This window comes from Lagopus leucura, unplaced genomic scaffold (assembly GCF_019238085.1).
Source record: "Lagopus leucura isolate 7727_CA_CO unplaced genomic scaffold, USGS_WTPT01 Super-Scaffold_100004, whole genome shotgun sequence".
NCBI lineage: Eukaryota > Metazoa > Chordata > Aves > Galliformes > Phasianidae > Lagopus > Lagopus leucura.
The window spans coordinates 33,076,293-33,101,559 of NW_024962264.1; the positions used below are offsets into that span (position 1 = coordinate 33,076,293).

Genomic DNA, 25,267 nt, shown 5'->3' on the forward strand with positions numbered 1-25,267 from the left:
TGACCTCACTGTTCCACAACCCAGATAATCCATTCCTGGATAAAGTGAGACTTGATGAGTGCTTCACCTTGAAGGTTATCAGAGTTTTCCACACTCTGTGGAGGTGCTTGCTTCCCCAGGCAGGGATGTGAGAACTCTTCTGTGTTAGTGAAGGAGATAAAGCCATCAGGGGGTGGCAGCTGAGACCACACAGCTACGCCACACAGGCGCAGGCACTGAGAACAACAGCGTTTCCAGGCCTATTCATGTACACAGGATGGAGGTATGTCGCTCCGAAAGTAATGCTTCCTAATTTCCACAGAAACAACAGCTACAAAGAGCACGATAACACTAATGATAGAGCAAATTCTCAGCTACTCTTTTTCAACACAGTCATCACCATCAGCTATGCATTTTTGCCAGCTATGAACAAGAGTCTTCATGCTGTGCTAAATCACTACCTGGGCCCTCTCATCCCTCTCCAATGACTGCAAAGGGAAGTGAGAACAACCTCATTCCTCTAGCCTTACAGTGAGAGGAATTCAAGCCTTTCTGCTATGGGTTTTGAGGCAATGCACTAACCTCAAATTTTGCTGAAAAGACCCCAAAACTGCTTGAGTATTGGCTTAATGGGAAGGAATGTCATCTGGTTGCCATTGCCTTCCCTTGCAGCACCTGCACTCCTGCTGGAGGCCTGCCATTTGAGCACAGAGTAGAACTCTTCCCGCATCACTGCACTCTTTGGCAGATGGGTTAACAGGGAAAACATGCCTCCTTCTGCTGTCGGAACATTGCAGGTGCTGGGTTTAAGTCTGCAGGCAAGAGTGACACAATTTAGAATACTCAACACAGAACACACGAAGCACTGGAGAAAATGCATGGCCTGGTTTCTTACAGAAGAATTTGTAATAAATGAACAGGCAGAAGTTGCAGAAGGAGCAGACAAAATCCAAGATTAGGGGTAGGTTTCAGCTGAAATATTTCTCTTCCACATGTCAACTTGCCATTCAAAAGTATGCCCACATTCAATTACAATCCTGCATACATTTTGAACCCACTCCTTAAGAACAGATCTTTACTGAGCTGCATTTATGAGATCAACTTCAGCATTTTCTTTCATGTCAAGGAGAAAAAAGGCATCAGCAAAAGCAAAAGATTTTATGGTTCCTCACAGACAAAAACAATTGTAATTCATTTCAACCAACCAACAACTGTAAGCACAAATACAGAAGAGCCAACCAAAAGCCTTACAACCAGTCTCCTTCACCTTGCCTATTGCAGTAAGGAGGGGTAATTTTCCTATTCACAAACTCACAAGTATCCCCATCTAACTCCAGCTCAACCAGACAGCACACAGGAAAGCACCGTGCTTTACCTGTCAGCTTCCTCTACCCTTGCCATGCCCCATCATCACGGGGTTTGCACAGAGCACCATCCCCACGCAGCCTCACTCACAGCACTGATCGCTGACACTGATCTACAGGAGCGTTGTGTTTGGCACATGCCCAGTTTCTAGAGGAAGAACCACACTTTGACATTGAAAATAAGTGAAGCAACTAAAAGGACAGAGCCAGAATACACAAACCTGAAAAATCAGCTCTACAGACACAAAACTCGTAAGGGCTGACAAATTTGCTGATTTTAAATAGTCATCCTTGAAAATGAACTCAGCAAGCCTCACGTTCCATTCGCGCTCACACTGCAGAAAATTATCCACAGTAAACTTCATTCTTTTTCCAGGATTAAGGATTGTGTATTGTGCTTGCAGTGAGAATCTGTTTTACGCATTAGGGAAAATACAGAACTGGATGTTTTTCAGGTTAAGTGAAGGCATTTCTGCATTTTGATCGTAAATATTATCTCGGTCATTCTTTGGCAAAACTGTCAAAAGACATTTTATGCCATTTTTCAAGACGTTGTTATTGGAGGAAGAAGTTAAACTCTGTATTTAAACAAAATGTGCCTGAAACATTGAAAAGCTGATTTAATGTTAACAATTCTGCAATTCAAGCAGTACTTGGGCCAAAAACCAGCTCCAAAAGATAATGGCCGGCAGGAAAAGGACTACATTCCTGAAGAATGTAAAGAAATAAGTATGGAAACCAGTTCAGGAAGTAAAGAGGGAACGGGAGAGAGATGTTCCTCTCAAATGTGTTCTTTTCTGTTTGCCAAGCTTCTATCATTTTATTAAAATAATATCTCACGCACACACCCAAACAACAGTAAAGGTGATTAACCCAGTAGTTGAAAGCACTCCTCTATCTCTGATTTATTCTGAAGCATCGAGGTATTCAGGCTTATATGGTCTCACACTGCAAGCAGCTTGATTCGGTGCCAAGGCACAATGTGTGCATGAAAGCAGGCTGTGAAAAGTTCAGCTCTGAAGTGAAAATGGCTCATGTCAATGCTAGAGGAAGAGAAGCACTTCTGAAGTGCCCTGTCCAGTAGTGCCCTTGTCTGCCTCTTCCAATGGGAGCCTGAGGGTGCAGAGGCGCTCGTTGGAAGCCCACCCCTCAATCCCAGCCCGTGCAGTAGCCCATTTCATAGAAGCATAGAATCATTTCAGCTGGAAGGGACCCTTAAAGGCCATTCAGTCCAACTTCCCTACAAGGAGCAAGGACACGTACAGCTACATCAGGTGCTCAGAGCTCCATCCAGCCTGATCTTGAGCATCTCCAGGGACAGAAGGATTCTTCAAGGAGGTTTCAAGATGATTACAAAAGGGCTCTCATGCTGACAAGCATTGACCAAAATTGTATTCCAGCAGGAATTTGGGTTTATTTTCCAGAATTCCGACAAGAAACATCTAAATGTAACAGTTACTATAAATGGCTCTCGCATCCTGAACTCCAGGTCGAGAATACATAATTTAGAAAAGGATAAAGGAGTTTCAAATGTGGCCTGGATCCCCAAGGCAATTTTTCCTGTTCTTTTTTCTTTTTTTTTTTCCCTTTGCCTGCTGAGTGGGTATAGAAAAGAGTGGGTATGGGAAAGAAAAAGAATTCCCTGAACACATATCAGAACTAAGTAAACTATTTGCTTTTCTGAATCTTCTAATCCTAGTCAATGACAGTAACATTAAATGCTAATTATAACAACAAGAAGTTAAGCTGAAACTAATAAAAAGTTATCACTATAATACATAATGAGATTTCTTTTTTTAAAGGCTACAAATTGCAGGCACAGTGGAACTGCATAAAGAGAGAAAAAACTTACAGCCAAGAGATTACTTCTTACCTTTCATACTGATAATATCATTAAATGTGATAGAAATCTCTTAAGTGTATGCAAATTTCTTACTAAAAACCAGACATTTGTAAATAAATAGCACTCTCACGAACAGAAATACAATGGCTGCAGGAAAGGAAGGTCTTCAGAATCATCAATAAATAGATGCCAAAGACAATCTTACACTTGCTAAAGCCTGAAAAAGATCTCTCCTGCTTACTCCAAGAAGTAAAAGCAGGGCTTGCCTAAAATTTTGACTTGTAAATTCTTCTACTTACCTGCAAAGCACAAAGGAAGCACAGAATTAAGCTATGAAATTCTGGTTTTTGTCACCTTTTAGAATTTTTGTTAATGTTCAGATTGGTTTTGTTGCATTATTCCCTCCATTTTTCATTCCCAGAATAGAAAAGCTGCCTTTCCACCGTGGGGAAGAATGCTGAAGATCAATTTGCTTAATTAATTCTTACATCAAGTGCAAGAGCAGGGAGCCCAGAAATATCTGCTGCTGTTTCAACAGGTGATATAACAAAGAAGTAATTTGAAAAGATCTTATCTGTCCCTAAACCATTTTGTGGTCATTTACAGCACTTTTTGTAAGGTTTTCTTATTCATTTGTAGCTGTGATTTCCTCTGACTGACTGGAAATTACCAATCAACGCTCATATTTACGCATGTTGATGGAAGCAAACAACATCATCTTTCACTGATGCCTGGAAGTGGTTTCAGGTGAGGCAAGAATCAGATGCAGGTTGCTTTCTGAAATGTGTTGGAAGCCTGGTGATGTACAATTTGTAACGTGCCCGCTTTAAAGCACGCGTGAAACACTGCTGCTGAAGATTGAAGATAAATGCTTTGCTGTAATCAATCAGGGAAGTGCTACGGTCGGCAAGCCTGTTTGGCAGCTTCTCTGGAGATCGTAAATCAAAAGATTCAGAATAATTTCCAGCATTTTTGTAGTGAGGCCACTCCCCAAGTCTGTGCAGTGCTGGGAGGGTCCCTGGGATTAAACTGGATTTGAGGCACGAACAAACGAAGGCAGCAATGACACTCACTGCAGTTCTTTTAAAGGCCAAGAATCCACTAAAACCTTAGATTTTGGGAATTACTTTTGGACAGATGGGTGTAGACTCAGAAATACTGAGTTAAACCAGCACTCTTACGGCCTCTGAAATGCAGATTATGCCACTGGAAATGTAAAATACAAAGTTTAGGTGATTTCTGTTACACTCAAAAAATCCACATGGGCATTTATTATGATGATTTCACATTTGAGTAACGTTGGACATTCCACGTACAATGCAAAATTCTTCTGCTTTTGTCAGCTTTACAAAGGAAATTTGCTATTCACACCATGAACAGGCATATGTATTGGTTTGCCTTTCAAAGCGCGTGCAGTCCACTTTGCTGCTGATAATCTGCATAAAACTGGATTAAGGAATCGGGAATTCTTGGTGTCACAACCATCAATGCATCCCGAAAGTGCCGTCCCAAGATACGTTTGGCATTGATGTCTTCTTGAAGTGCCAGCAGGGCAGCTTCTCTACAGACTGCTGTTATCTGCAACGACACAAAGCATCCCACCTTGTTATTGTTTTAAAATGTATTGCTTGAAATGAAGAAAGCAAGCACGAGGTTATCAGCACATTCCAAACACCAGATACCCATAGGACAGAGTTTCTCTGACACTTTTTTTTTTTAATTTAAATAAATGAGGCTGTGGGTGATTAGCACTTCCCAGCAACGGGATAGAGCTCCAAATTCAAACCACAGTAACATTGCGTTTCATGCATGAGTATGCTGCAAATTACTTTAACTTGATAATCATATTACCTTGCCTTAACCCCTCTGCAACACCTGATAAATTAAAACTCCAGAAAGCAGCAATACATTTTTCTGTCCCCAAAGCACAAGAGCAGATATTCCCAGGCTCCGCAGGCACTTTTCCTTTTAAACTTTAAGCTGGGAAAGAAGTAAAACCAATTAATTCAGCAAGGAAAGCTCGAAGGAGAGGGGTATGTGGAAAGGGAGGGGGGTGAAGGTCTCGTACCCTGAAATGTGTTTTTAAGCTCTCTCGACTTCAGACAGCGGAAACAGACTGATGCCAGTGTCATTCTAAAGACACATTGCTGTGGTGAAAAGAGCTTGTGGAATGAAAAGAGATATTGTGATTTCCAGTGCAACAGGGAAAACAGTGATTGATATTGACTGCTCCCTTATATCTGTAAATGAAAGAGCCAGCTGAAACACATTTGTCCAGCTATTCAGCATATTTTCTCTGTTTGTTCACTTACTGAAAAGAGTTCCCCTGCTTATGCTGTGCTAATGGTTGCCAAAGCCGTTTAGTAGCTTTTTAGAGGATTTAGCAGCATGTTTAGGAAGCTTTCACAAGAAAACATGCATGGATTTAGATGGCTTTGTCAAGTTTCAACAATATTACTTTTAGTTCCTTGCTGCTCTAATGAACAGTGAAGCTAAACACTGCTGTTATGCATTTTAATGCACTTCAGAGACAGTTAAAGGTGGAAGCAGAGCTGAGCTTTAGTGCCCTGGCTTCTTAGGGAGATAAGCAATGCATCTTTCTGGAAAGTAATGCAGGTACTTCAGTCCTTCCATTCAGGTTTTTCACTAAGTAGGTGGTGTGACTATTTCCTATTTTCCAGCACAAACACAAAGATATTGGGAAATTAAAAAAAAAATAATAATAATAAAAATAAAAAAAGCAGAATACAAAACTGAGATCAACCCCCCACACATCGCCACCTCTGCTTGAAACCAAACATAGCACTCTTTCAAAAGAGAGAAGACTCAGGATGGAGAAACAGATCCCAGACATCCTGGATTCCAAAGCTGTGCTTGTCCTTAAGGAAGGCTGCGTTTTCCCTTGCCAAATGCAGCATTAAGGGCAAGTTTTGCACAACACAAAGAGGAAGAGACCTCTGGGTTCTGTCCTTTCAGTTCTGCTCACACAGACCAACTATCTACAGCACCAAAATGATGAAGGGTTCTGAAGTTCAGTTGTTCAGTTAGTGATATATTGCACTGAAGAAGAAGCTAAGTAAAGGCTGTCACACTGGCAGATCCAAAAAAGAAGGCACTCTATTGCCAGTCCTATCTCTTCCTGCTTCATTTGCGCAGGGATACGTTTGGGAGGAATTTGCCCATAAGCCAATACTTCTGATGATGTCTAGATACTTTCTTTGAGCTGTACAAAGAGTAGCAGTAACAGCAACCATAATTAAGGATTTTTTTTCTTTTAATTGCATTCAGAAAGACTGAAACATAAGTTCTGTGGTAACCAAAAATTATGAGACATGAGGAAAAACCAGAAAAAGATATTCTGTTATTTGGTATTCAGGAATATCTGAACTGCTTTTAAGGGAAGAGGAAAAAGTTTTAAGGCATAAGTTATCGTCCTCTCTTTTCCTGGCTGCACTCAGAATTTTTGTGAACAATATCTTTCATATAATATTGAGTAATAAAGAGTAGGCAATATGGGACAGTGTCTAAAATTCAGGCCCTTGCACATGGTCAAAGAAGACCCAGGGCATTGTTTCCGTTCCTTTGCTAACTGAGGACATCAGGTCTCTAATAGATATTTCTTGTCATAATCATACTGGGACATCTCATACCAGACCAAGAAACGGAAGGGATTTAAAACTTCATTTCTTCCTGGATTAAAGCACAATATATGTCAGGTTGAGTGAGACAAAGAGGAAAGGGAATAGAAGGGGCTTACAGACACACAGAAGAAAATCAGTGGCTTTTCAACACAGTGTGCAAGGTCCTTCCCCACAGGACTCAGCATCACTCCCACACCAGGCCCTATATCTAGATCATAAGTTTTAAAATCTTGCAGCAGACTTTTCCTCAGTCTGTCCAATTACTTTCTTAAATCACTTCTCCTTTTGGCCTCCATAACATCCTGTGATGAGTGCCACAATCTAATCATGCACTGTACGAAAAAGCACTTCTGTTTGTCTTCAAGTGGGTAATTTCAAGAAGTGCCTCCTAGTTCCTGTGTTATGAGAGCAGCGACTCATCTGCTCCCTGTTCATCTTCCCCACATCATCAGTGATGGCATGGACTTTCACTATACCCCCCTCAGCCAGGTCTCCACAAGCCCTCAGTGACAGTCCCTGCAGAGCCCTCAGGTTCTGCTCTGCCCTGTGCCTGGAGCTGCACCACGGCACTGAAATGCTTTTGGGGTGATTTTTTTTTTCAGAAAATAACTCATAACACCTTCAGCAGCTTTTTCCGTGCAAAAACACCTAATTTAGACCTCATACTTGTGAGTTTGAACCCTGTCTGACTTTCTTTTCTTTCCACTGCACTTGTCAGCTTGAACAGCATCTGCCTGCTCCAGTAGATGAATGCTGTTAAGCACCATTACTTACTTGTTTTAAGGCAATTCTTACCTATTTTCAAATACAAATCTGAAGGATCACAATTTCTGTCTTTTCAGTTAAAAAAGACTTTCAAATCTCAGCATGCTGTAAAGAATAGGAATAATGTCCTATTGCTGTCCCAGAGACAAAATTGCAGCTAAGAACACTGAAGGACAAAACAGGTATTCTCAGCTTCATCTGAATTGAGAGCAGCTTTCAGCAATGACCATTAAAGTGGTGATGAAGACATTAAGCGAATGTCAGAAACAACACTGCTTGAAAAGCAACAGGCCAGGCAGCAGGTAATTAAACAAGTAAGGGGTGAAGGTTGTTACAGCAGGGATGAATAGCAAGCGAGGTGGGGCTGAATATTACTAAATCTATAAGTGCCGGAATATATCCTATGTTGATTATTAGCATCATTACAAATGAAAATTTAACAGACATGTTTCTCATTTTCAATTCAGTGAGAGCAAATTACTGACCTGTTTACTGACATTAGTCTGATGTCTGGTCTTAACACGGAAATAATTTTCAAGCCTGCTTTAAAGAACAAATTACCATTTTTTTCTGGTTAACAACAGAGTTGAACATAAGGAGTGATTTATCATCTGAGTGAGTGCTTCCAAGGTCAGAAAGTAAGCAGCTCATTTACTCCTGCTTGAGGCCCAAAAGGCACTGTGTCAGGTTATCCTGGGAGGAACAGAGAGCCCCAGCGAGCCATCCAAAGCACACAGCTCAACTGCAACCAGCAGTGCCACACACAAACTTGCAGCCACTCCCCAAGTAACGGTGGGTCCCAAAAAGCAACGGGTTTACACTGGCTCCACCTCCAGCAAGTACAAAATGCCGGGTGCTGGCTGCAGCCCCCTGAGCAAGCAATGCTCAGCACAACCCATCCTTTCCGTGCCATTTCACTGGGCTGGCTCTGCCCACTCCTGGCAGTGAGCACCAGACCTTTCCCGGTGAATGAAAGTCCTTTTCAGCTTTTTTGTGTTTAAAGTGCTCTAAATAGCTTTAAAGAATCTTTAAAAAAAAAAAAAAAAAAAAAAAAAAAAGGAAAAGCAAGAAAGAAATGAGCTTCTGTGTTAAAGCCTTAGGTATTCTCAAGAAGGTGGTTTTGTTCATGCAGGGTCTGCGGGGAACACCTGTGAATGTCGGCTTTAATTGGGCTGCAGCTGGTGTCAATTGTGCACACAGTCCCTGGCAGACACTGCCTGCACATTGTGTTTCATTCCTTTTTCCTTCCTTTTTAATTCACTCCTCCACCCCACCAGTTAAAGTTGTAAGGGATTGTGTGTAAGAGGGATTAGGAGGCTGGAAGCAGAATTGTGCCGTGGATTGTGAATAGCACGACAGGGCGTGCTGCCCTGCAGGAGGCTACCTGCGAGCTGCTCCGTGGCACAAGGGCAGGCTGCTGGGCCCCGAGGTGGGCGCTGACCCCCAGTGTGGTCCCATGAGGGGACTGCTGGCCCCACTGGGTCCCTCCGTGGTGGGGAGCAGCACCACAGCCCACTCTGTGACCCTCTGTGCAGACACAACCCACTGCTGGCCACAGCCTCTAGTGTAGGTGCAGGCACGAGGTTGGGCCTTTCATACCAGGCACAAACCACCAGACCACTGGGAAAGCAATCCAGATGCTGGCTGACCACTGGGTTGCTGTTCTAACAGCATCATGCTGCTTCTGATGGGCAGAGCAGTTGGGGTATCACAGCATGACACTGGCAGCGAGGCATGCCCCAGATGTTTGCATACAAGATGCTGCTTCGGAGATAAAAATGCTGTCTTAAGATGCCATAATTGCCATTTTATTCCCCTTGAAAACAGGGGACAAAATTGAGTGATTTTTAAGTGTTGAGAGGTAGACTTTTGATGCATTTCAAAAAGTCTTCAATTTTGTATTTCTCTCACGTTTCAGCTTTCCTGTTTATATATAAAATAGGAAATACAGGATAACGTGCCTTTCTTCTCTGAGAAGATTAATCCTTACAGCCCACTACAAATCTTGCTCTGTTTAGGAGAACAAGCTTCCAACACTAGGAAATAATTGATTGCCCCGTGATAAATTTTCATCTCATCTTTGAACAACAGAATTACCCCTATATGGGCACCTCTTCCTTCCACTCACATCTGTGATCTGTAGATTTAAATCAGATGGGTTCTGTGTTCGGTCATCCTGAAAATGGAAAATCACATCTTCTAAATGGAAGACAATGAAGTATATTAGTGCAATACTTTTCATACAGTACCCATTCACTCCGAAGACTCGTGCTGCACCCATCACTGGAGCTTTGCAGGGAATTGACTTAAGAACTGGTTGTCTCTTTACACAACTTTCATACCCTGCTACAGCAATGCTAGAAAAAAGCAAGTGTGCAAAGCACTCACTGGCCATGTAAGCATCCCAGTGAGACAGAGGCTTCTCTGATCTCTAAGCAACTATGTTTTAAAACATTATTAAATGTTTTCCTGAAGCTGAAGTGCATACATGTATTCTGGTTCTGTGTTCATGACCACTGCTCCTATTCGTATTGAAACCATTCTCTGCAATGAAACACTGTATTCAAATATTATGTTTTTACAAAAAAGATAGACTTCCTTCTTCCTTGTTTATTAAAAAGACATTTAATATGAGTCGATGTTGGACAGTTACTTTAAAAGAGAGAGGAAGAAGCAAGCACCTTTGTAATTCTTAAATAAAAAGGATAGGTATTATGTGTGTCTTGTGTCTCTGATCCAACAAACCGAGCTAACGATCTCTGCTATTCCTGATTTCTTTTATGAGAGGTCGTTAAGGAAATGTAATCGAACAAAACCAGCTCCTTTAATGATCACTATAGGTAACTTCAGAATAGACAGGCTCAAGTCTTCACTTAGTGTTTAATCTGCAGTGTGCTTATTTGCGTAACTTCACAGATTGATGCACTTGCCACTACATGTGCATGTGTACAGAGCCTACCTGATGATCTGCACCAGGGACATTAAGTTTTCATTCTACCTGAGTACACACAGTCTGAGCAGGACAGCAGTCCCCTTGGATCTTTCCATGGTGGCCACAGCTATCTGGGGCTGCGTAGAGACCATGTCCTCCTCTTGGTCTCAGCCAGGAGGACTAGGCTTCATGCTTGTTTGCCTACTGTGCTCATAGCATGTGGCACACCAGTGAGGAACCGAGCCAGGCCACTGGTCCTGTGCTTGCCGCTGGTCCTGTGCTCTCATGGGGCAGCAACCAATGATCACATAATGCTGCATGTAACTGCTCCTACAGGACCAAAAACTGGGCAGGGCTGTGCCTGGGCAGCAGATATTATCGTATGTATCAGTAGCTCTTAATATTCTATGAAGTTCAAACACACACAGAGAAAAATAAGGAAAAGATAAGGTAAGTCGCCAAAACTAAGCATATGTATCATAACTATAACACATGATGACAGCTAGTGAGAATAAACCAGAGCCTTCAGTGGTACATGGTAAGTGTCATCATACATACCTCTACTCATCCCAACATGTTCTAACAGAGCGAAACTTCGAACCCATCTGTAAGCTTTCTTTATTCTTCTTTCCACTCTCTTAAAAATGTTAGTAGATGTGGTATCCTTCCAAGCAATATATAAAACATGTAAATTCCAATTTAACTTCTGTAACTACAAGCCCAAAATGCAGCTAGTTTCCAAAACGTACTGTGTCGATATGGATCCCATCACTTTGGTAGAGACATGTCATAGCTACACCTTTCACAAAGGAATTCCGTAACGAAACGAGTTTTTACATGCTGGGACTAAATATTTTTAAACAGCGCTCTCTGCCAACTTCAAGTTTCTGCTATATTTGTGCAACTGAAAAAAGAATCACACACATGTTTCTATACAAGATTAAGCTGCATTTCTGGTTAACCTCAGAATTATTTCATTTTTATATAAACATTTAATGAGAAAGTTTAACTTCTTCCCTTCAGTGAGAAAAAGGAAGCCAAGCCACTAGAAAAACAGTCTTTCTGTATGTACACATACATATGTGTGTGTGTTCATTTTAATTAAAAGTAATTAACAGAATACTGTATTCTCACTCAGAGTATGCTGTTACTACAGAGGACCTGCACAGTAAGCCAATGCTATTTTGCTGAATGCCGCTAGCAAGGTGGATTGAATTATGCAACTAAAAATTTAAAAGACTTGGAGAAGATCGTTAGCTGTAGCCATCATAAGTTTCTCTCTAGAAAAGCAAAACAAAAGAAAAACAACAGAACAGATTTGTCAGCTTCTACCTGAGGAAACCTATCAGTATATGGGCATTAATTAGCTCTTTTGTTTCCTCAGCCTCTTGCAGATGATGAGGCTGAGCAACACATTCAGCATATTCCAACTTTCTTGCATTGAAAAATAATGCTTTTGCTTCTTAAGCCAGTGTTTCCTTTCTTAAGTTTAACGTAGGAGAGCAGCAGAGGTCTTAGACTCCTATCAAAACAAAGCAAATAAATTCAATTCAGCAAAAGGAATTGGGAGATGTGTCCTCCCTTCCCTAAAAATATTTATTCTTTTGTCAGTAGAACTCAGCCAGTCTAGAACTGTCTTTCAACTTGTTTCAGCTCCAGTAGCATTTCTGTTACATTATGTCACCAGTAAAAGATGGCTGAATCCACTCAACAAAAAGCCAAAAAAAAAAAAATTCTTTTTCATGGTTTTTGAAATCCTGTTTTCATCCTGTTTTTACACCTTCCACTGTGGCAAATACTATTTCTGATTTGGATCTGGTATACCAAGTTAACAGCAAATATATTTATAGTAGCTATGTACTATACCATAATACAGTACAGTAAAATGCAAACAAACTCGGCTAAAAATACTGGCCACAAAATCTAGGAAATCTTTTGTAGTCCTGTTTCTATCTGTTGGATAGAAAGCATACAAATCATAGGATAATGAGAAGAAAAGGGATGTTATACCTTCTGTTTTTTTCTGTATGGCTATTTACACACACATATATATCCTGAATTGAGGCAGGGAGTGGGAAAATACATTTGTTGCATAGGGCTTTTAGACTGAAAGATGAATTATGTCCTTAATGGGAGCTCCCTTGCTTTTCATTTATTGGATCTCAGTTCCTGGAAGGTGCGAGATGTCTCTGGTGGAGTATCTATTTCCTTGGCAGAGTGCTAGAGGAATTTCAGACTGTTTCTAAGTTTACCTCTTGGAGCTTCCCATGGTACCCAGCTGCTCATGTTTCCCAAGAAAATCAGAAGATTGCGTGCCTGCATTCTAGGGAGGCAGAGCAGTCAGACCTAAGAAGCAATGCTGTTGCCAAAGGTAGGTCCCTCCGTGCATGGTTATTACTCCTTAAGGAAGAAGCAGAAAGGCTGGTAAAGAACTTAAAAGTTAAGCTTTAGGTTCTTAAAGTAAGGAAAGTTTTGCTAGTGCAAAAAAAGCCTAAAAGGAATCAGCAAGAAAAAACAAGAAATGACATAAATACAAGGAAGAATAGTGGCGTGCAAACAATTACTTCTAGTTAAGGATTTATTTAAGAGGCATACTTAAGTAGAAATAGAAAATAGAACAGAAGATCAAGAAAATAGCAGTAATACAGATGTGACAGTGAAAGCTGTGCTGCCATGACAGATGGTGAACCTAAACAAATGACACAGTGGCCACCTTCTCTCTTTGATCTGCTCCCTTGATGAGCCCGTCCAAGGGCAAGGGCAGAAGCCTAACCCAGCTGTACTGAAGAAGGCAGCTGGGGCTGCTTTAGTACACTGAACCAGCTCACTCAAGCTGCAGGGCAGTGAGGAAGGATATTTGGAGTTATTCAGTCCTAAACCATTCAATACAATTCTGTTGTCAATAACAGCAGATCTGCTAACTACTTTCTGTTTCAGTAAAAGCTTCCAGCAATATATTTCAGGTGTAGCCCTGTTGTGTCTGCTGAATCACTGAGTGCATACATTGAGGAATTCATAGCACTGTTCAGAGCAGTGCGCCTCTCCAAGTAGCAGATTGTCACTGGTGTGGGCGTACCTAGCACACTGGGAACAAACCAAAGGATCACATGAGGCAAGAACCTGTAGTTGGAGCTGCCCCTTACCTTCAGGGAGATGTTGTGAGTGACCAGATCAACATAACATCTGCTGTTGCAATGTTAACGTTAAAGGATATCATTTGAGTGCCCTCTTGCAGCTGAAAAGATTGACTCCATGTTATGTCTGAAAATCACTTAAGAATTCTGGGTAACTGAATCTGATTGTTACTCCTATGATAACAGATCTTGCTTAGAAAATTTTTTCATTTCCTCTCCTTCGTATTCAGAAACTCCTCAGTTTGTGCCATGATATTAAAAAAATCTCCCCGGTCTCTGGGGTTTTCTCCCTCTCCTTTCTTGTCTAGGCAAGACAACATAATGCAAATTTCTACTGCAACAAAGACATAGAAAATGCATCTGCATTTCCCTCTAAGTTCAAAACTTACACTCAGTATTTTTTACATTCATTGAGACAATGTCAGGCACCTCCCAGCTTTCCTGGCAGTAAGAAAAAGGTTTTAAGGTTTTCCAGGACAGCATCTTACAGTATGACAGAAACCAATACAGCAGGGAATCATGCCCAAAGGAACTGGTATGGCTGCAGTGCAGCAGAGAATGCCACAAGAGTGAGATGACAAAGATCCACTATCACAGAACTAAGGACCACAGCTAAAAAACCTCTAAAGTCAGTAAGAAACATTAGTGACACCAGCAACAGGTCTGTTTTGTACTGCTGAGGGACCATGAGCTGACAGGTGCCATGTTTGTGGGACAAACTGAAGCTACCAAAAGTTTACCAAAAGCAAGTTTGCCTCTTGCTCCTTCACTGATTTACCTTACAAAGAGTAAGCTCTGCCAACCATAACATAATGGTTTCCCTACTTTCCATCACTGGAGAAAGGAGCTATCCCAGCTTTGTTTGTGCTAACTGCTACAAAGAGAAGGGAGGAAAGAAAGATGAAGGTAACAGCTATCACAGAGTGCAATGGAAGAGACAAGCAGGACCCTTGGACAGGGAAAACTGTTGGCAGAGGGAACCGAGAAGAAAATGAGAAGAAAACCCAACACTGTGGGCTGTGAAGATTCTAGCTTTTCCTCAAATCCATATCCTGAAGAGTAAGAACATAAAGCAGCCTTACCCCATATGTCATGTTTCATAGTTCATACAAGAACTATGCAAGTTTAGGTCTTCAAAATACCTAGCAGTCTGCTTTGGGAGAAGCTGGTAAATACACAGAGAAAAGCTCACCTATTCCTCTTACCTGCAGAGCTGTGGATGCAATCATCCTCATACAGCCTGCAGCACACATGGTGGCCTTCTGATGACTTGCCATACATATTTTACTACACTGAATTGGGCAGCCAAGCTACGCAATTCCACAGTCAAGCATCACTGCACAACCAGCACTGCCTCTTGTCAAGAGATGAGTTTGTAAGATTCACCCAGGAACTGCCTACATGTTGGAGAAAGGGGGAACTTTCCGGTGAATTACATCTACTCATTTTATGTTGGATGCACAGACACCAGGGTTGCAACGGTGAGTGTTTCAGTGCCTGTATAAACACAGCGAAAGAGTGAGGACAGCATGTATGGGGTGCTAACACAGAAGCACTGGTTTACATACTGAACTGAAATGCTATACTCTCTCTGTTTTTTAATGAGCCTGTAATCTCAAGATTCTTAGCACTTCCTACTTGAAATCACATTCAACATATTTCATGATATCTGGAGGACTTTGTCACGTCAATGATCCGCTGTGTCTGGTATGAGAGCATCCAAAATGCATGAGATGTCATGAGGAAGCTGGATTTCATTGCTTCCTCTTCATGGTGTGATGCCACCCAACCTGTCTGGTGCACATACCGCAGCCTCAGACCTCTTCTGATATTTCACTCAGGTGTGGGTCATTCAAAACCCCATGGAAGAAATATTTCAACATTCAGACTTTTTCTTTTTTTTTTAAGAGGAAGACCTTCCACACCTCAGTGGACATCGCATTCAAAGCACACTGCCAAATATTATGTGATGTCCTTTCCAGAGTTAATTTTTAATTTCCTGACTTCTCTGCATGAGAAATTTTCAGATTGTCTTGGCAGTCACTTGACAGCATGTGCAGACCTAATTGCAGAAGTGAATGCAGTGTCAGCCCAAATGCAAACCTCCAGACTGAGTAATTTCTGCAGAATTAGTTAGTTTGCTAAATAAAGTTCCAGAAAGCACTGCAGTCCAAGAAATGATCACAAATATAAGGTAAAGGGCACAATCCTTACAAACCTTGCCCCAGTCTGCCATGCACTAAGGGGACACAGGTGTCCTAAACACATCACTCAAAAACCCGATGGTTTTCCATTTCATTTTTTAATGCTGCGGTTCCAAACCCACAGATGTTGTGCATGGCTATAAATCTTGGCACCCTCTCCATTATGGAAGAATTTCCCCTGGTGTTCAGCGTTCCTTGTTTCACCTTAAGTCACCCTAATCATGCTGACATCTACTATCGATGATTATATTAGCCCTAAAAGATCCTTAAACAAATGAAAAGGACTGACTTCCACTCCTAAAGTTCTGCTTCCAATTTTCTAAAGGAAATTAAATAATGTATAAATCAAATGCTGGGCGCAAGCCCAGGCAGCTGAACATCGCTTTGTCCTTTCAAAGTGAAGAGGAAGTGTCTGCTACAGAAGGGACAAGCCAAGAGAAATAAAGTTTAACCTCAGCTCCATGTGAAAGTGATTTGGGATAATCGAGGGAATCTGCAAAGAGGTTAAAACTGGGACCACATAGTAACAGCGGAACGTTACACAATGATCAAAAATCTATCAGGGGCTGACCTTCACCTGGGGGAACTGTGTGGCCCTCGCAGCTCATTATGCTGGAGTGGAGCGTGAAGGGCAGGAGGAAGAGCAGACGAGCAGGAAGGGGAAATCTATTTATAGCGTGTGCTTGTCATGTCAGGGTAATCTTACCATTTTTCTCAGGTTTGCTATATTCATAAATAAGTTCTGCCTGACAACTTTACAGCAAGGCAGCTATGCAGGAAACATTCACATTGCTTTCCAGTTCTTCTTTAGCTAATACACAGCGCTCAGACTGTTGAGGCCGCCACCAAGAGACTTCTTAATTTATGCACTATTGATGGACTACTGGTCCTTCTCTATAAGATGGTATATATCTATAAGGGGAAAAAACACTAAAATTGTGCTAGACATTTTCCTGGTATAATCTGCTAAGCAAGAGATGGCTGTAATTGCCACAAGGCATTTCATAAAACTATTGGAACATATGCAGTTTGTAATATGATTTCCATATTAAAAGAAGATTCTGATCAAGTTTACACGGTTTCAAGAAGACTTTGCACTGACATTTTTGCACACAGAAGATCAGCACTGGACTTCACAATTAGGGTCAACATAACCCTGCTCACATAACCCAGACTTTGATGGAGAGACAAAGATGTGACGTCCAGCTATTAACACTTCAACTATGTACATTCCTGCCCATTTAGAAAATCTTCCTCTCCTCAATTTTAAAGGCTATAGAATATTTTAGATGCCATGCAAATGGCCCTTAAAAACAGTCTAATCCCTTCACTTCCTTCAGAAAGCAACAAAATTATTTTCAGCACTGTCACTTAGTTGTTTTGTCTGTCAAAACACTAACTGAGCAGCTGGCAAAGCATGGATAGCCACATAACAGCTACATGCACACAGCAAATTAACAAACATCCTGCTTAGCTGTTGCAAACAAGTCAGGAAATGCTTCACAGCTAAAAAAATAAACAGAATAAAAACAAATGCCCCTCCCCAGAATATCTTCTTTTAGTTTTCCCTTTTAAAAAGTCGAGTTCATAGACATACTCCTACAGCGTAGAATTATTTTATATTTAAAAAGCATAATGACTGTCATTTAAATCTCGGGATGCAAACTCATCTGAACATTAGCACAACTGATTCAGAAGAACTAACAGATTTACTGGGCCCGTAGACTTGTAATTTATCAACAATTATCCATACACTTTAGATACCTATAAAAGATTAGATCAGACTTCAGGAACACTTTATTAGCATAAAGAGGCAATTCCATCAACTGCTATGAGCACAGAGCTTCACCTATCCATCTATCCATCTTCCACACTACCTCTCTCTCAACAGAGCCTGTGCTAATGAAGTGTCAGCCTGTGCCAAGGCTGTTTAAAAGAGCAAAGCAAGCAAAGGAAGTAGGGTTTTAGTGGGACCACAAGGCTTTACACAAACACTGCTAGAATAAACGCCTCCGTAAAGACCTCCAAGTTTCTCATCACTTTGTCTCGGCAGGTTACCAAATCTTGAGAAGGAAAAAGAAAACAACAAAAAATAAAACCTTAAAGGAGGATGGAAAATAGTAGGAAGCTTTCACAGAATGTGGTTGTTTGCCATCCTTGAATTTAAACAAAACCAGGTGCACAATATGTTACTCACACATGAGAAGAGGAGAGCCAGCAAAAGAAGGAGATCTCTCTCTCTCTCTCTCTCTCTCTTTTTTCCTCACTCCTTTCAAGAAAGCATCCCTGAAAGCACACAAGCATATGCTTCGGGCTCCACTGACGTCAGTAAACACCACTGAAGTAAAGCTTATGCTTACACACATTCCAAAACACATCTGCTGTGTATAATTGGAAGCTGAATGGAAGCTATAAATCAGAAACAGAATGTATTCAATCAACAAACACGACATCTTTTGTCTTTAAGGTGATGGTACTCATTCCAAAATTTTGCACTCATTAGAATCCACTGTTAAAACGAGAGACAATTTCTAACACTGAATTCAACCAATTAATTTACAAATGCTAAAACATTTGCACTAATAACAGAAAGACATCACAATTAGCACCAATGTGTCACATTTCTTTGGTTCTTTGTAACTAAACCCCAGCATTAACATTAAATAGTTAAAATAGTTACAGATAGGTTACTGCATGCAAAGCATCTGACAGCAGTAATTGCATCCTGGGTTTTCCATATCTCTGATGTATTATGTATTTAACATAAAGATCTTCTACAAACTACTGCAATTCATTTTACTGAATTCTCTGTTCACAAGCTGCAAAACCATTTGCATTTCACATCTACACATGCTAAATACCTGACACAGGAAGCCTGGGGCTTGCTGAGAGCCGCAATGCACACAGGGCACAGGCAATGGTACATACTAGCCCACCATGCATTATTCTCTACATTAATGCAAAATTAACCAGTAAGGGCTTACACCTATTTCTTTAATCAGAAAAGTCTCCAGTAAAAGGAAAAGAGGAAGAAACACGAAGGTCTGGTACAAGGCTACCCATTCCCACTGATGCCAACTGGATAATCTGCTCCAGTTCATTAGATCCCATATGGTAACGTCTGTGCTGCGATAATCGTCTTCATATAGGCACTTACTTTTCTTTAAAAACCTATCATCTGTCTACTGGCAATAACAAGGTTCACCATGGCCTGCAGTGACTTTGAGGTTATTACTGTCTGTACAGTCATTCATTATTTAAGCACAGGACATTGCCTCTCATGTCTCGTAACACAGAGCAAAGACAACCTGACCTGAAGCTGAACGAGTGTTAATGCATACTTGAAACAGGCACAAAGCATTACAGTTCTCACTAGAAATACAGTTTGGTGCAAGCATGAAGGCACGCAGCCTGTAACACAGTTAGTTGCACGTGCTTTTATTTGAAAATAATCTCATTGTGGTAGAGATCTCCCAGAAATAGAGAACAAGCTTTGCTATGAGCTATATCAGTTCCAATACGGGCAGTGGGCTGATGGTGGTTTCTATGGTGCTTGGTGTGGCCAGGGCTAGCCTTGCCTAAGCAAAAACCAGTCCTGAAATAAGATACTGACTATAGAACTACTTTTTCAGAATGAAACAGTAGCTCCAAGGTGGACAAAAGAAATGCAGATTGCAATATGCTTAACAAATAGAGAAAGTTACCATTCTCCTGTATTTTGCTTTGGGAGTTATTAGTACCTGGATATTCTCCATGGTTGAAAGTGCATTAATGAGCTAAAAGACACACAGTAATTTATCCTGCAGATGACCTACATGCAGCAGCCATGTGTGTTTGTTTATGATCACTTCATCTGGCAACGAGCATTTGACATAATGCAAAGCTGAGGTAGAAAAATGCACTGTTCCTCAAGCTGACTAATTAAATCTCTACTTAATTTGGAAAAGGGCACTTTGAAAATAAACAATAATTTTCAGCAGACTGTAAAAAAATAGGCAACAAATGAATCTCATAAGCTAAGGCCTGAAAGCTATTACAAGCACCAAAGAAGGTGATTTTAATTCCCACAATACCACTCTGAGTGCGCACACAAGTGCACCCCTGACATTGCAAACAGTACATTCATGTTTACACTTTATTACTAAAAGAGAAGCCTAAGTATGCGTTTTGTACTTGCAGAAGTTTTCCTTTTGTTCTGCTTCAAGAGCAACAGAATTCCAATATCTGCAGATGATCAAAGCTTACGTTATAATTTCTATGAATCACAAAAACAGTAAGTGATGGCTGAGCTGTAATAGTACCCACCATTCATGTGTTAGGCATCAAACTATGGCTTGCATCTAAAAGCAACACTGTCAGTTGTCACCCTCTGCATTTTACTAACAACCGATAAAACAAGCAGGAAGTCCCATTTTCCCCAGGAGACATGGGTGGAAAGAGCAGCCAGGCCAAGCCTTGCCTCCCCACCAAAGGCAACGGGGGCTTCGGTGCCCCTCAGCTCCCACCAAAGCCATCCCATGGCCTTGAGTCACTTCAGCAAGGCCTCATCTACACAGGATGTTATTCTGGAACAGCAACTGCATTTAAATTCACTCCCTATCTCATTCCAGGACAACTTCCTCACGTTGACGTGCCCTCAGAAGTACAAGAAAGAGCATTCGTCTGTGGCTGCATTTAGCCCGAGGCTGAAGTCTCATGAGGTAACAGAGAATAGAGATCTGGCTTTATCTTATAAACGGTGTGAATATATATCACCACCCTTTGGAATGAAACCAACATTTTCTCTCTAATCTCCCAACCGTTTCCCACAGAAAGCGTGTACTTTCTCCAGCCCAGGAAAGAAGGCAAGGACGTTAGGAAAATCAGAGGGATTGCAGAGCACAGAAAGCCTGCGTCAGCTGCGTACAAAGAGCACATTTCCCAACCCAAGCCACTGGAGCTATGAAATGGTCTCTGTCACTGACTGGGAAACTACCAGGATGGCCAAGAGAAAAGCAGTGTAAACTGTAGTGAGAAACAATACCGCAGAGCTTTGGGACTGGCTCCCCAGATGGAATTAAAGGTAAGCCAGATAATACAGATAAGCATGGAGCAAAGTACGTGGGTAGAGATTGAAGCTTTTCATGTATATTGAAATGACAATGTCAAATTACAGTTTTTTGTGGCAAACACAACTGCCACCCTCCCACTCACACAGCCGGTGTACAAAGTTTGTAACTCAGGAGTTCTCGTGTGCCCCTTAACTCTCACAGGACATACATTTTTGCTGTCCTGGCAGGTCAGACCGCTAACCATATCCCTCAGAGATCATCTGCCCACTTCCCCTCTTCCCTGCACAAGCCAGCAAAGAGGCTCAGGTTTCCCAACACAAAAGGAGAACTCAGATAGGGACACCACGGCAGACATACACATCCTGCAGTACAGCCGGGCAAAGTTGTAACTTGTAATGGCAACAGGAACATAGAGATGCCAAATAGAAAACACGAATTAACTAAAAGCTTTGGTTTAAGGAGAAGGCCGTGCAGGTTGAAATCCACAGAGAAGTGCCAGTATCTGCTGCAGCATCAAGCATGTGTGAGCAAATGTCACAGAGACTGCCAGTCTCCTTTGCACTTCCCCCATTAAACCTTTTCAAATAAGGATTCTAATTTTTTTTTTTTTTTTTTTTTTTTTTTGAGTGTGTGTTCCCGGGTCCACGAAACATGCTAGTTCCCTTAGAAGAATTCTTTCTCTTTTCCTTTTCCTTTTTTTTCTGTTTCTTTCCTCCTGAGAGACGAGTTACAACTTCAAACTATGTTGGGCTGCAACTTCAGTGCTGTGGAATCCCCGCTCCCCCGTACTTCTCTTTCCTCAATTCCTCTCTATCTGATTTACTGTTTACTTGGAGAACATATGGGAAACATGCACGGAAAGCATGTATCCGGGTTCATGTTCAGAATAAATACTTTTTATGACTATTCCTGTGACCTGCAGCAATAGACTAGATTAGTCACCCATAACTATGTATGACCATACAATCATTTAAATATGTTTTCAAAACAGAATACGTTTTAAGGTACAGATCAACCTCTATAGTCTCTCTAATACCCATTTCCTACAACTTCACCATTTTCACCTGAGATAAAAAGCATTATCTTTGAAGTGTGGAGTTCTCCCTCAAACATACAGTGAAGGAATAGAAATAAACTTGAAATTATTAGTGCTGTCCAGTCTACTCAGTTTTCTTAAGGAAAGAATGATGAAAAATTGCAATAGATGAATATCTGAAAACTGATGCTGAGGCTGAAGTAAATGTGTGATTTATCAACATGTACAAAGTAACTTTTTTCACAAAAGTAACTTCCAAAGCAGAATATGCAATTTAATCTAAAGGCAAATAAACAAAAAGCTCAAATATAACCTCACCCATTATACTTAGCAACGGAATTGAAAAGAAATCTTAACAAAGCCATTTTGAATTGAAACACGTTAAATCTTTTCAAATCAAAACATTCTGAATTCTTTTAGGGTAAAAAAAAAAAAAAAAGTTAAGGACAAAAAACCTGATTTCCTAATTTAGTTCTGTATTAGTAACAAAACAGCTAGGTCCTGCTTTACTGTGGTTTACTTCGGGTTTTTCTTCTCCTCTCTACTATCATTCACCTTGGATTGCAGAAAAATCTGATGTATCTCTTTTGTTGTAGAAAATGGTCTTGATAATCTTTTAAGGGCTGTTGCATATATAGCTACCAGCAGTGAATGCTGCTTGCAGCTTTCCTCCTCATCTCTTCACCATCCACCACGCAGAAGCCAGAAGTCACCTGCCGCAGGAGAGCTACAGAACATCTCTTCAGCCAAACTGCCTGATTGTTTCTGATTCCATGGCTTAAGCAAGCTACACAGACATTTTCCTTTTGTCACAATCCAGTCATATCCAAAAGATGAAAAACAGAGAGATTTCATAAGGCTACTTGGCTTTTACAGCTGTTTTTTTTTTGTATGAAACAGACATCGGGTGTTATTTCTATAGCTCGAAGTGCTGCAGTAAATCTCTAAAAATGAAAGCGGTTTTGTTTTCTTACTTTTTAAGAAATGCTTCTCCCGTGTGTTTCTAGGAGGGTTTCTGAGGCACTCTACAGTCTTTCTGTCTCACCACAACAGTGCAGTTCAGAAAAATACTTGAGCAAAAGCACACTTAAGACTCCATTTATTCCTATCCAGTGTAAAGGATTTTGAATCAAGAGGAACTTCAAGCACACAGCTTTCCTGAACTGAGGTCTCTCAGCAAGTTAGCAGTCAGGCACATGCGGACTCGTGGTACTGACCACACTGCTGAAAAAGTCACGCTGTTCTTGGAAGAGTGGTTGATTGATCTCTGCTGGCCAGCCAGTCCCTTCACCAGCTTCATCCACACTCAGAAAATGCAGTCTCTGGAAAATTATTTGAAATAACAGATTTCCCTTCAGCAGGCTTGCTTGTTGTTCTGCTTATTTGGGGAGCAGAAGGCTGCTGTGAGGGGAGTCATTATTTGCTGAAATGCGAAAAATTCATTTTCACATGTAATTACTTCTATTAATATGTATCATTTTACATACATAATACATCTACAGAATCTATTATTATTGAGGAAATGATTTTTTAATGGGGATGACTGAACAATACTTGAGAGAAAATGTTCAAACCAATGTTAATTTGCAGCAAGAAGTCTGGATTTCATACCCCAGACCAGCCCAATCATCCTATGCTTACACCTTGAGAACAGAATTCAACTTGTATGGCTTTTCCAGGCTCTGCAAACTTCCTAAGCCTAAATTTAAACTCTGCCTCTGTCAAAGAGCTTTAAAAGTTAGAAACTGTTTCAGCTCTACAGAAGAATGAAGAGGTATTACTGTATTTCTGCATTCTATCCATGGAAGTGTTTTTATTCTCCCCATTTTCTTACAGAGCCTGTGACTGCCCTCCTTTCCTAGCCTCAAACTCGTACAAAAAAAAAAAAAAAAAAGAGAAAGAAGAATTAGGTAATACAGTTACTTCTGTATAAATGTAGTTAATTATATTCTCAATTGCTAAATTGCTAAATTGTTTGTTTTCTCCCTCCCTGCATGCTGGGGTTAATTAAGCTCCTTAAATGCTGTGTATGAATTAAGAAGGAACAAACAACCAAAATAATACTGGCTGTTCTCCTACGAAAAAAATCTGGTGGTAAAATGTCTTGGCAGGCTATACATTAGTAGAATAATACTGCTGAATTTTCAGTGGTAAAAATAAAGTGACTAAAAACATTTTGCCATCAAAAGGAGAGACTTTCAAGAAAGTGCATTCATGGTAGGAGAGAGCTAGTTTCTTTCAGAAATCACAAAAAAAACCAGGGATGAATTATTACTATCAAATACAAGCCTCAAAATGGAATCTCTGTTATCGTAATGCAAATATGAACGCATATTTGCTATTCCTGCAAAACGTTATCATTACTGTTCCAACTTGCAGGGGACAACCTGTTCCGTGCAGATCCTGACTGACTAGAACTGGACTAGGTTCACCATTTTCACACCAATAACGTTGTTTTGCTCACCTTCAGAAAGCACAGCACAGGTAGTGCTTATCAGATGATTCTGCAAGGATCTGCTCTGGCTCTGCTGGAAAAGTCTCAGGAGCCCCAGCACTACGAGGAGAGCAGAGCAGCTCCTACAGTCCCCAGTGCTGTCACTGGTCCCAGCACCTTATCTTGCCCTCACTGTTTGCCCTTGGACAGACGGCAGTTTTATGCACTTTTTTGCAGGCTGAACTGATACATTACTCTCTTTTTTTTTTTTCTTCTCCTCACTTATTTATTTATTCATGGTCTCTCTGAATCTCCAGCTATTTTCCTTGTCACAAATGTCCCTTTATACTAATTACAATTTCCTGGAAGATGAATATTTGCTTCTAATAATCCCTCGACTTCTCTCATTAATCACGTTATTCTTTTCTTTATTTTTGCTTTAGTCCACACAAACTTCTTCAGTATCCTCTGCTTTATTCAAATAAAGCATGGCAGATCTGCCTTGTCTCCATTCTTTTTCTCTTTTTTAATTTTAGCAACTTTCTAGGCTTCCTTGCTGCATTTTCCAGGTGTCTCTTTCAATGACATGGTATCAAAAAGGCAGTGAAACCGATACCAGCCCATTCTGGTTTGATGCAAGTTACTGGTAATATTCCATAGTAGCCAAGTGCTGAAACAGATGTGTGTACTGCCAAAGACATAACTTGTGATAACATCCCAATGGTATTTTTGAAGGTATGTCCTGATTTTCAATCTGCACACTGCAAAATCAGTCCAATAGCAAGAAATAAGGCAAATGGACTAGAAAATTATCCTTAGTTCTTACAGCTGATATACCTCCTAACAAGGAGGGCTCAAAACCACAAATCTGAGCTAAAATAGCT

At 40.8% G+C, this 25,267-nt stretch overlaps 1 protein-coding gene across 1 annotated transcript in view; it reads right to left on the bottom strand.

Moving 5' to 3' along the window:
• Positions 1 to 25,267, bottom strand: part of SPATA5 (spermatogenesis associated 5) — a 197,055-nt gene that overhangs the window by 11,747 nt on the left and 160,041 nt on the right. Inside the window, 1 exon segment of the mRNA XM_042870617.1 lies at positions 3,486 to 4,764. Within this exon segment, the coding sequence (XP_042726551.1) occupies positions 4,588 to 4,764 (177 nt within the window). The 3' untranslated portion in view covers positions 3,486 to 4,587.